The 11,681-nt window shown below is 38.2% G+C and overlaps 1 protein-coding gene across 1 annotated transcript in view; it reads right to left on the bottom strand.

Annotated features, from left to right (window-relative positions):
- Nucleotides 1–1,788: 1,788 nt before the first annotated feature.
- The window catches only part of nrip2 (nuclear receptor interacting protein 2), a 52,996-nt gene continuing 43,103 nt past the window's right edge, over nucleotides 1,789–11,681 (bottom strand). The window contains exons 5-6 of the mRNA XM_063057982.1: nucleotides 9,671–9,723; nucleotides 1,789–6,199 (exon numbers count right to left, since the gene is read on the bottom strand). Coding sequence (XP_062914052.1) covers nucleotides 6,089–6,199; nucleotides 9,671–9,723 — 164 coding nt within the window. The 3' untranslated portion in view covers nucleotides 1,789–6,088. The remainder of the gene's footprint in view (nucleotides 6,200–9,670; nucleotides 9,724–11,681) is intronic.

The following is an 11,681-nucleotide window of genomic DNA, read 5'->3' as shown; positions in this document are numbered from 1 at the left end:
AAATTATTAATCAGACATGTTATTTCTGTTTCTCTACCAGCCTGATGAATTTTTCTGGCCTTTTCTGTTTTTAGATTTTGCTGTAGGACCCTTGCTCATTTTGGAATTCTGTTGTCCTAAAAGGGTTTTGAATGTTAATTCAGTGCTGTTATGCTAGGATTTTTCTTGTTGGTCTTTAGCATTTACCCTGCTTACATTTTTAACAACTTGTTTCCCTCTTCTTCATATTGAGTTAATAACACCCATGTTCCTTTGTGACTGACTGACTTCCCTGCATAAAATCAGCATACACCTTATCAATATATTGAAAGGTGTTACTGCTGTAGTCTAAAATGTTGATTGATTAAACAGTCGGTTTAACAGTTTCTTTCTGTATATGTTCACCCTCAGCTTGGTTTCCTGTATTCCCTTCCACAATTGATCCAATAAGTACAAGCATAGAAAACAGCCTCACCAAAAGGGGACCAAGTAAAAATGCATAGAGTGCTTTTATATGTGTGTCTGTGTCTGTAATTTACTCCATACCGAGCTCTCATTCTGTTAAGCAAAAGCATAGACAGTCAGTCTGGGTGTCTCTCCTGAGCAGCTGGTTGCTAAGGAGTATTGGCAGAGAATCAGCAAAAACTTGCAGAAAAGAAAAAAAAAACACAATTTTAGATGTAATGAATATAAAAAGTATAACTTGAAATTTAATTGGATGGTAACGTGCAACTTTTGTAGTGAATTTGGGTAAAAGTGGCAAAGGAATTGCAACTTTATGAGCAACATCGGGCTCTCATCAGAATGCAGCAAAGTTTGCTTGCTGATGCCTGAGAGGATATCCAACTGGGCTGGTCCTTCTGTCGTGAATTGCTGCTTGCTCGTTGATTTTGCATATTACTGGCTGTGAGACAGCATTACTCTTAGCTTTTGCATTTCATTTTACATAGGTGTCCTGAGAGCTATTGAATTTTTTTTACAGACTGTATGCCATTCATTCCTCTCTCTATTGTACTTCAGCATTTGCAGTAGCACTGACACCAAAAATCACCCACACTGCCGCTTGCCTTTTGAATTACTACAAAAGAAGAAATTACTTTTTCCAGTATGACATCAGACTTTGCTGTAAATTGATCCGATTGATTTAACAATTGCTACAGAGATAATGCTGAAAATTTTTGAATACAATTTTGAAAAGCCACCCCCTTCATATGTATATCTTATCTTTCTGATACATCTGATCTTCCACTGTGGTGCTGAAATTACCATTGAACTCAGCAGTGGAATAATGACATACTGAGAGAAGAGGGGGTGGATGCCCTTTACATCAAAGCTCTCAGCTTTATGTCTGGCGTAACAGACGTGAACAGGTCACTGAACCATCGGCCCAGTAAGCGTGTGAGAATAGGTTTACTTTCTTTAATAGTTTTGTCTGATTTTGTTCATTAGTACTCTAAAGTGCTTTTAGTTTACATTATTTTGTTTTTCATAATGCTTTAATTAATAGTTAAACATTTAAAAAAGGACAATACTCTTTGAGGGTGGCATTGCAGGATCAAGGCCCTAGAAGAAAGCCCCCTTTAACTCACGTGATACTCCTTGGATGCTGAGGGTCATCTTGTCTGGTATTCTGCATCCAGAAATACTGTCTGGGCATGTGGGAATCACACATGTCTGCAGAGACTGGATCCAGTAGGGTCTGACTCAGTGTGCCCAGTGCTCGTCCGTATCTATTATGAATTAATTTCTTTGTATATTTATCTATGTATTTATTTAAAAACACAAGGCCAGTTACACTCTGCTGTTTGACAATGCCAGTTTATTTTAACAACATGGTGCACACCAGCGTAACAAGGTAACATACAATACTGGTAAGAAGACAGTGCTTGTGAAGTGTAAGTAATTGATGTGTTTGTTGTGAAATGTCCACACTGGACAAACAAAACATGCATTTGGGCATTCAGGAACAAATTACACTGCTCTTGTACAGTACCATCAGAGCCAAAATATAGAGTAAATGTAAAGCATTGTCACCAAAGTAACCTGGCAAGAATGTGGATGTCATATGTTACAAATAATTCTGATTTTTACTACCTCAATGCTTGGTAATCGTAGAACAAATCAATTGCAAAATAGAGGAGATCTTACATTTAGTTTTCCTCCCAAAAGTTCAGAAGCATTCTTTTCATTCTAGATTTTTTATTCCACATTTCTTTTATGATATATAAATCAATGACAATAAAATTGGGAATTGCATTGATAACATATATAATTTTGAAGCAAAGTACTAGTTATTTAAATAATTTCAACAGTGAATGTCTAGTTGAGCTACTGGTGGGCTGATAATGATTACTGTGATACCTTACTGAAATTCAGAATGGAATGCATGAATTGGGGTCGAACAAAATAGAAACATATAGAAACACTGCACTATTTATTGGGGGTAAACAAAACCTTGAACATTTGCCGTCTTTCTTAAATGAGATGCCTTATAAATATGTACATGAATGAATAGAATGCTTGGGCTGTTAGCCCATTGCCTTTATTTCCCTCTGAATATTTAATATTCCTCATACCATGTTTGATTGTGTTAATAATAAACTTTAAATTTCTGGTTCCTATGAACAGTAACATACAATGCCACCAAATTATCATGCTACGGGGTAACTGTGCAAAGTTGGTGGTGTTAAGTTACTCCTCTTTAACTTCTAAATCCATCACTGGCAGGAGAAGTCGTCAAATCCAGGCACATTATATAAAGGAATGGAGGGCAATCAACAACATAGTCTCCTTCTAGTAATTAAACTAACCATGCCAGGCTTCAATAGCATACTGCTCAGAAACAGTGGCAAAATGAAACATATTTTTTAATTAAATGGTATTCTTTCAACAATATTTCCAATATGGAAAGGGATTTTCTAGATTGCCTTTAATTTTTTTTCAAAAAGATAGCACTCAGTGAACAGATTTCTGAATGGCCCATGAAGCAATGATCCCGACCTCACTGTTCCTCTTCTGCAAGATTTATTTATTTTTACTGTAATTTACAGTAATTTTTGTGTCTTGCACTGCTGCCACAAAATGGCATATTTCAGAATTTGTTGGTCATAATATACCTGATTCAAAAACAACGAGGACGTGAAAAGGCCCAAAAGATTTTGAACTTTTCAATTTTTGAATAAAATGAAACACGTTGATGTACAGAGATGTGGAAAATGTTTCACCATCACGACATAGGAAAACGCCAATGGCACTTGGTAAATATTAGATTCCTACTGGTCCTCATTTGTACCTATTACAATACTGCCCGAAGGAGAGAGAAGCTCAGGACAAATCCTGCATCATTGCAATATTTATTGAGACTACTGAAGTAGGTTAACGTGATTTTCAGAAGAACTTTGAAAGAAAAGTACCATAAGAATCTAGATTTTAGCTAAATGTAGACAAACTTTGGTTTCAGCTTTAATCAGCTAATGTTCATATGTGCTGCTCTTGGGCCTGGACATTCATTATGATTGATGTACCTCTATATAATTTTTGCATTATACAGTTGTGATTTTGTTTTGCAGAAGAGGAGCTTGGTTTGGCATAATTCATGCCTTCACCCCCATGCCAGCCAAATTCAACAGAGTTAATTCATAAAAATATCTGAATTTGACTTAGAAAACATTTAACATTTCCTTATCAGATTGGTTGAAAAACTTGCCCACCTTTAAAACTACCAATGAGTAACAAACCTTATTCTGGACTTGATAATTTTGATGATCGAAGATGCACGGGCAGGTACAAAGTCTATGCTTTGTGATGGGAAGGCAGTGAAAAGAAACTGATTTGTATTTTGATAAGAGAAACTGAGGCGAGGTGGTCAGCATTGAACAAGGCATTTTAGTTGATTCAAGATGGGCTGAGGATTGTTTTGTTTCTGTACTAGAGTATGGGATGAGTCCTAAAGCACGGGAGCTCTAATAAATTGGCCTTAACTGCAGAGAGCCCTTTCCACTGTATTACCCCCACCACAAATCCAAAACCCAGCTCCAAGTGATTACTGCTGTAAATGGCCCGTCAAGAGTGTAACATTCAGCCCACAGATGAGGCATCTGTGGCTTGGGCAGAAATAGACTTTCACATTTCCTGTGATGGTTAATTTATTGAAATTTTATGACCTACCTAGATGGCTTGTCTTTAGGTCATTCACTAATATGAAGCTTCTCTTATCTTCCTTATAGTTTATTATATTTCCAAATTCTGTACTATATACAAATTTGGAAATTGAGTGTCTACACCCAAGCCCATGCTATTAAGTAAAAAAGAGGTCCTATTATTGAGCTCTGGGGCACTGCACACTTCCCTCCATTCTGAAAACAATTTTTCATCACTTTATATTTCCTCTCTATGCTATCCATGCTGCTAAAGCTCTCTTTATTCCATGGCCTTCAAACTTGAAGACAAAATAGCACCTCATCAAAAACTGTTAGAAAATCCCCATATACATATCAGTGACTTTTCTCTAATCAATTCTCTGTTACTTCATCAAAAAACTTAACATTTTAATGAAGACACATTTACCTTTAACAAATACAGGCCAACTTTATCCACCTTTATTCATGTTTGAATGTGACCCCTTTATTTTTCTAGAACTTTCACTGCCACCAAGGTCAAAATGATTGGCGTTCATCTTTTTCAAACAAGTGTTTAACATTTATAATTTTCTAATCTTAACTGAAGTTTCCACAGCTTTAGTGCATTACAACATTATATGCCCTATATTTAAACCTGAAAAATTCAGCACTTATTAGGCTGCTTATCAACAATTACATTTGTAAAATGTGAGCCTTTATCTGTTGGACCAGTTACAGCATTCTTTTATCTTAATTCACATATTTAAGTAGCAAAAGTATTATTTTTGAGAGGAAGATCCATGTATTTAAAATGACTCATAGAGGCCAAATTCAATGACTGCTGTACATAGGATTTGGAAATAAAACAGGGTAAAAATAAAATTAGCAGAAAGAAAACAACAGAGCAGAGAGTATACAGTTTAAAAAAATGTGTCCTTGGCTGCAATCCAAATTGATCTGCAGTTAGAATGACAGGTAAAAAGGCTGTGGATATGGATGATGTTTTTATTGAAGAAAATGGGGGAAGGTTGAGCTATTGGAATATTACACAGTATGCTTATTGGTAAAGCATTTTTACATTGGAATTCAAAGCCAGAAAAAATGACTGCTGTCATGGTCCACCAGAATTTTAAACTAGAATGGAGAAAGATTCAGTTCACTGGAATAGCACACAATATTAGCAAACACAGGAGATCCACTTAAAGGAAGTTTGTCTGAAGTTGATTACCATTTATGAATTATTGATCAAAATAAAATCATTTTATCTCTTGGCCTCACACTAAAGAGGATATTAGTGTAACTTACAATTTTGACAGATCAGATCTATGTAAAGCTTTCTTATAACATGGTGCACTAACCACTGCTAAATTGTTTTGTTTTAAGCAGAATGATTTACAGGAATTAATTAGTATTTTTAAAATTAAACTTCTTTGATATAAATCAGTACAGGGTAAAAATATTACCGATCATTCAAAATCTTATTCAGATTTGCTGTTGTCTATTTCTCCTGTAGGGTTCCTTCCATCAGGACCTTTCTGTTTTTGGCATCATCATCTCAAATATCCTTATAATCTTTGGCACCCAAACCAACAAAAGCAGCCACAAGAGGAAGTAATCTTTCACACTTCCCACTGCTAGGATTTAATTTTAGTTAATTATTGCAGAAATTATTTTATTAAAAGTAAATTATTTTTAATACCAGAGTGTTCAACCCTGGGAGCAGCAATAAAGATGACAAAGTGAACAGATCTTTTATTTTAATACCAAAAGAAAATTAGGGTGGAACAGGGTTTTGGTGATCTAGGAGAGCTGTGGTAAGAGAGGCAAGATGTTACATTGTTGTCCTCTCTCTCATCCATGCCAGATTACTTCTGCAGTAAGGTAAACCAAAGTTAAAGCACAGGGAAAGCAAGAGAGATGGAGAGAAACTTCATAATGTTAGTTAATTATTTGAGCTTTCTGTTTAATATACCAAAATATTGTAACTTTTCTCACTCTTTCTCTTCTTCATTTTCTTGCTCTTCTTCTGCTTCAGTTATGAATTGTAGTTGTGTTTCCGAATTTCTTAGCAACAGCGCTCGCCTCTCCAAGTCAATCACACACTGTAGGTAACAAAGAACATGTCAGTCCATGGACTCCTCTACTGCCGTGATGAGGCCACACGCAGGCTGGAGGAACAATTCCTTATATTCCGTCTGCGAAGCCCCCAATCTGATGGCATGAACTTTGATTTCTCAAACTTCCAGTAAATTAAGTCCCCCCCTTCACCATTCCCCATTCCCATTTCCCTCTCTCATCTTATCCCCTTACCTACCCATCGCCTCTCTCTAGTGCTCCTCCTCTTCACTTTCTTCCATGGCTTCTGTCCTCTCCTATCAGATTCCCCCTTCTCCAATCAATTTCCCAGCTCTTTACTTCACCCCTCCCCCTCCTGGTTTCACCTATCACCTACCACCTTGTACTTCTTCCTCCCCTGCCCCCGTCTTCCTGCTCTGACTTCTCATCTTTTTTCTCCAGTCCTGATGAAGGGTCAACTGTTTACTCTTTCCCAAAGATGCTGCCTGGCCTGCTGAGTTCCTCCAGCAGTTTGTGTGTGTTGTAGCAAATAACATTGTTTTTTTTGGCAGTGGTAAATGATAAGAATAGTGTAAGTGCATACATGATTTGCTGACAGTAAAATTGGGCTCATGTTTTAAAGGGTTGAGTCAAGATAAATATGAACAGCATCTTGCCTTATGTGCCTACATTGTAAAATATCCCAAGGTGTTTCACCAAATTGAAAGTGGAAAATAATGAACTGTAGAAAAATGAAATACAAAAGCAGCTGTAGCTTGTTGAAAGATTAATTTTGATGAAGTTTTGAAAAACTAATAAATAGGAAGATGGAATGGTTTGTAGATACTATTTCAGAACGTGCACTAAGATGACTATCAGTTCTCCAGATAATGTTGGGAAATGTTGATGAAGAGAAAAGCAAGAGTGGAGAAATGGAAGATGCATTCTGGTTGGGAAGGCTGCAGCAATGGGAAAATATAGAACCATGTCAGAACATGTAAATGAAGACAAATATTACAAACTTAAATCTTGGGGGTTGATATCAATACTAGTTGGTGAGAATTATCACAAACAAGAGAAAATCTGCGGCTGGAAATCCAACAAACACACACAAACTGCTGGAGGAAGTCAGCAGGCAGGCAGCATCTATGGAAAAAAGTACAGTTGACGTTTCAGGCTGAGATCCTTCCAACCTGATGGTGTGAACACCGACCTCTCGAACCTCTGGCAACGCTAGATGAACAGTATTTAGTGTAAGGTGGGCAGACGTTATAGTGTTATACATGTTGTTTCTGTTGTCAAAGTCTGAGCCGAGTTATAGTCATATGCACACATACAAGAGGGCACAGGCGCTAGGGAAACTTACAGCATCCTTACAGTAGATTATGAATTCATTACTAGGATTTCTGAAATGTTGAAGGGGAATTAATTACAAAAAATTTCACATCATTTCCCTGTCTAACTGATCAGCAAAACATAAAAGATTCAAGGAACTGTCAAATGTAGGATCGTCGTCCAGTGCTGCATCAAATATAAGGGGGCACTGCTTTGAGGTGAAAGAGGGAAAGTTTAAAGGAGATTTACAGGGAAGATTTATTTTAACCGCAGAGTGATAGGTGCCTCGAATGCACTGCCAGGGGAGGTGGTAGAAACGGATCAATAGCAACGTTTGACAAGCATTCAGACAGGCAGATGAACAGGCAGGTAATGAGCTAGAGAGCACATGTAGATGGGTGGGATTAGTTTGAAACAGCAGCAAGTTCGACACACATATTCCAGGCTGAAGGGTCTGTTCCAGTGCTGAATTGTTCTGTTTCCTTATTAATACCGGAAAAACTACAGCAACTGGTCACGTTTCGTTTGCTGTTTACGTGATCTAGACTTGTGCATATTGGCAGTTTTATTAATCGTAGCAACAAAAGTGATCAACTAGTACAAAAAAAAATGGGTTGGAGGTTCCTAAAAATACAAGGCATAATATAAATTGTTTCAGAGACACAGGCCAGGGTACCAGCCAGTTTGAGGAATGACATATCAGCAAGGGTAAAGAGGATATTAAACTGACCACCCATTATACACCACAGAATATTTTCGTTTTTCATTTCTACCATTCAGGGCCCCAGACAGTCCTTCCTGGTGAGGCGACACTTCACCTGTGAGTCGGCTGGGGTGATGTACTGCGTCCAGTGCTCCTGATGCAGCCTTCTATATATTGGCGAGACCCGACGCAGGCTGGGAGACCGTTTTACTGAACACCTACGCTCTGTCCGCCAGAGAAAGCAGGATCTCCCAGTGGCCACACATTTTAATTCCACGTCCCATTCCCATTCAGATATGTCTATCCACGGCTTCCTCTACTGTCAAGATGAAAGCCACACTCAGGTTGGAGGAACAACACCTTATATTCCGTCTAGGTAGCCTCCAACCTGATGGCATGAACATTGACTTCTCTAACTTCCGTTAATGCCCCACCTCCCCTTGGTACCCCAGCTGTTATTTATTTATTTACTAACTTATTATTATTACTTTTTTTTCCTCTCTCTCCTTTTTCTCCCTTTGTCCCTCTCACTCTACTCCTTGCCTATCTTCTGGGCTTCCCCCCTCCCCCTTTCCTTCTCCCTGGGCCTCCTGTCCCATGATCCTCTCATATCCCTTTTGCCAATCACCTGTCCAGCTCTTGGCTCCATCCCTCCCCCTCCTGTCTTCTCCTATCATTTTGGATCTCCCCTCCCCCTCCCACTTTCAAATCTCTTACTAGCTGTTCTTTCAGTTTGTCCTGACGAAGGGTCTCAGCCCGAAACATCGACTGTACCTCTTCCTATAGATGCTGGCGGGCCTGCTGCGTTCACCAGCAACTTTTAAAATGTACAGTTGATCATTTTACACTCTTGCTCAAAATCAAAACAACTCACAATGTTTTGGAAGTGTTTAGTCAACTTTTGACTTTTTCTTGTATGGAGATATATGAGACTAATCCTCCTCTGCACAACAATCTACATTGCTCTTATCTATCGCAACCCTGACCATTATTTACAGATCAGTGCCAAACCTTATGAATTATTGGCAGGATACCAATCAGCTGAAAAGATCTTACTGATAAAACAGACAGAAATTGTGCCAGGCAGCAGTCAGGTTCATGAATTCGTGACCGGGTTTTGTAATCTTATCCTAAGCAGGCCCCATTTTGATGTGGACTGATGTTATGTTACTGGCCTAACACCTTTCTCAATCCTTCTTGTCACAGTGATCCACCCCATTTTAAAAGAGCTTCTTGCTGAAATTGAATCAATAGACAGGTGGGGAACACTTGAACCTATGCAAATTTGAACACTAGGCTCCAGTTGTTGTCAATTTGTTCACTGAAGCCCATGAGAGGGCCTTTCACTTAATATCTATAAAACAAAGGTTCTCCAACAACTGCCCACAACTTTACAACACCACCCCCGATAATACAGATTCACTTAATTATAAAGGAGGCAAGTCATCCCAGATTTGTAGGGTTGCCTAAGAAGACTTACTTTGAGAGACAGAAGGGTTTGAAGGCCGAGGGATAGCTCACATATCTCGTCATCTATTAGACAAAATGGACAACAACATTACATATCTTGACAACAGCACAACATTCAGATCACTTAATGTCTTTCCAGGTTATGAATTTTCAAAGAAGCACAATATTTCACAAGTTACTCAGGCAAAGGTTTTGGGTTGAGATTGTGCATCAGGCCTGTGGTATAGAGGAGAAGTTGCCAGTATACAGACGTGAGAGGGAGGTGTGTGGCAGGTGCTGGCAGGTGATAGGTGGAACCACATGAGATGATATGCAGATATGTTGCTTTTCCTTTAGATTGAGAAGACTCCCTAACTGATATCTATCGTCGTCCAAAATCCAGAATTTGTCTCCAGTATGGTTTTCGGCCTCAGCTGTCTGGAAAAAGTAACAAAATAACCTGGAGAATTGAATGCAGTTTTAGTCTCCTCACCCAAGAAGGATGTACTTGTCTTTGAGGGAGTAGGGATGTGGGATTTTCATATGAGGACAAATTAAATCAGAATCAGAATCAGGTTTATTATCAGAGGCATGTGTAGTGAAATTTGTTAACTTAGCAGCAGCAGTTCAATGCAATACACGATAATATAGAAAGAAGAAAATGTAAGTAAATAAATCAGTTAAGTAAATATATATATATTGAATAGATTAAAAATGGCGCAAAACAGAAATAATATATATTTTAAAAATGTGAGGTAATGTTCATGATTGATTAGTCCTGGTGTTTAGAGGCTAATTGAAACTCACAAAATTTCTGACAAGATTATCAGATTGATTTCAGAGAAGATATTTTCCTCGTCTGATGGCCTTTGCTTCTCGACTGGGGTCAAGAATCAGAGGTCACATTCTTAAATAAGGGGTAAGACATTTAGGACTGAGGTGAGGAGGCATTTGCTCAGTCAGAGCTGTAACATGTAGAATTCCCGATCACAGAAGGTTGTGAAGGTCAAGTCACTGACTTATTATGAGATGGATAGAAACATTTCTAGACATTAAGGCAACAAGTAGAGTAGGGAGGGAGCAGGGGTACAGCAGAGATGGAGGATCAGTCATAGCTATATTGCCTGCAGTGCTGCAGAGTCGTCCCGCCTCCTACTCTGTATTTCTATGTTTTAGTTACAACGTTTTCCCTGAAATCCACTGTTTAAAGGATCAATAATCAACAGCACCCTGAAAGCTTGCCATTTATTCTGCACACTGCTCACAGTCATGTCTGAACCTTTCTTGCATCTTCGATTATTTTTCTGTAGAGATTTGTCTATGTCTATCAGATTTCTCGGTGGATGACATGAACCAAAAGCTTCAGAAATATCACCAAAAGCCAGCAGGGGGAAAGAGAAATAGAAGGGTACCTCATCCAAGTACTTAGCAACCTTGACATTACAGGAACAAAAGACATTAATCAGGCTTCCCTGATGTTAAATGCTGTCAGCTGTGAGATCTTGCAGCAGATTCCTTGAACAGGCTGAAATTGACACAACATGATATTAGAGAGAGAGAGATCTGACTACTCTGTACTAGAAACCCTGGAACTGAAGATTGGGTATCTTTATGGGAATTCTGTTTTAATGCCACACAAAGGAGAAAAAGAATTGCTGAACTCCTAAAATGAGAACACTGATATGGTTCTTATTGTTAAAATCAACTGATAAGATTTTATTGAATCCAATTTTCCTGAGAAATACTAAGCAGCTCCACAATATACTGAAAATTCATTGTGTCTGAATTTCAAAAACGGCATAAAGATTTGATCAGGACAGAATGTTTTCATTTAATAGAATCATCTGACATCAAATTCTCATTGTAAACAATGTTGGTTTTCTTCTCAATCCACAATCTGTTACTATTCTCACCACCTCACTGCTTGCTTTAACGTGACAACAGCTCTTGTTCCAACATTCTGTTTTTTTTTCCCCATGTGGAGCTTGTAACAAAAAGAGCAATTGTAGTAGAAGGCTTTGAGAATTGAATTACATTGTTTG

The sequence above is a fragment of the Mobula hypostoma genome, chromosome 9 (assembly GCF_963921235.1).
Source record: "Mobula hypostoma chromosome 9, sMobHyp1.1, whole genome shotgun sequence".
NCBI classification, from domain to species: Eukaryota; Metazoa; Chordata; class Chondrichthyes; order Myliobatiformes; family Myliobatidae; genus Mobula; species Mobula hypostoma.
This window is presented reverse-complemented; position numbering and strand designations above follow the sequence as displayed.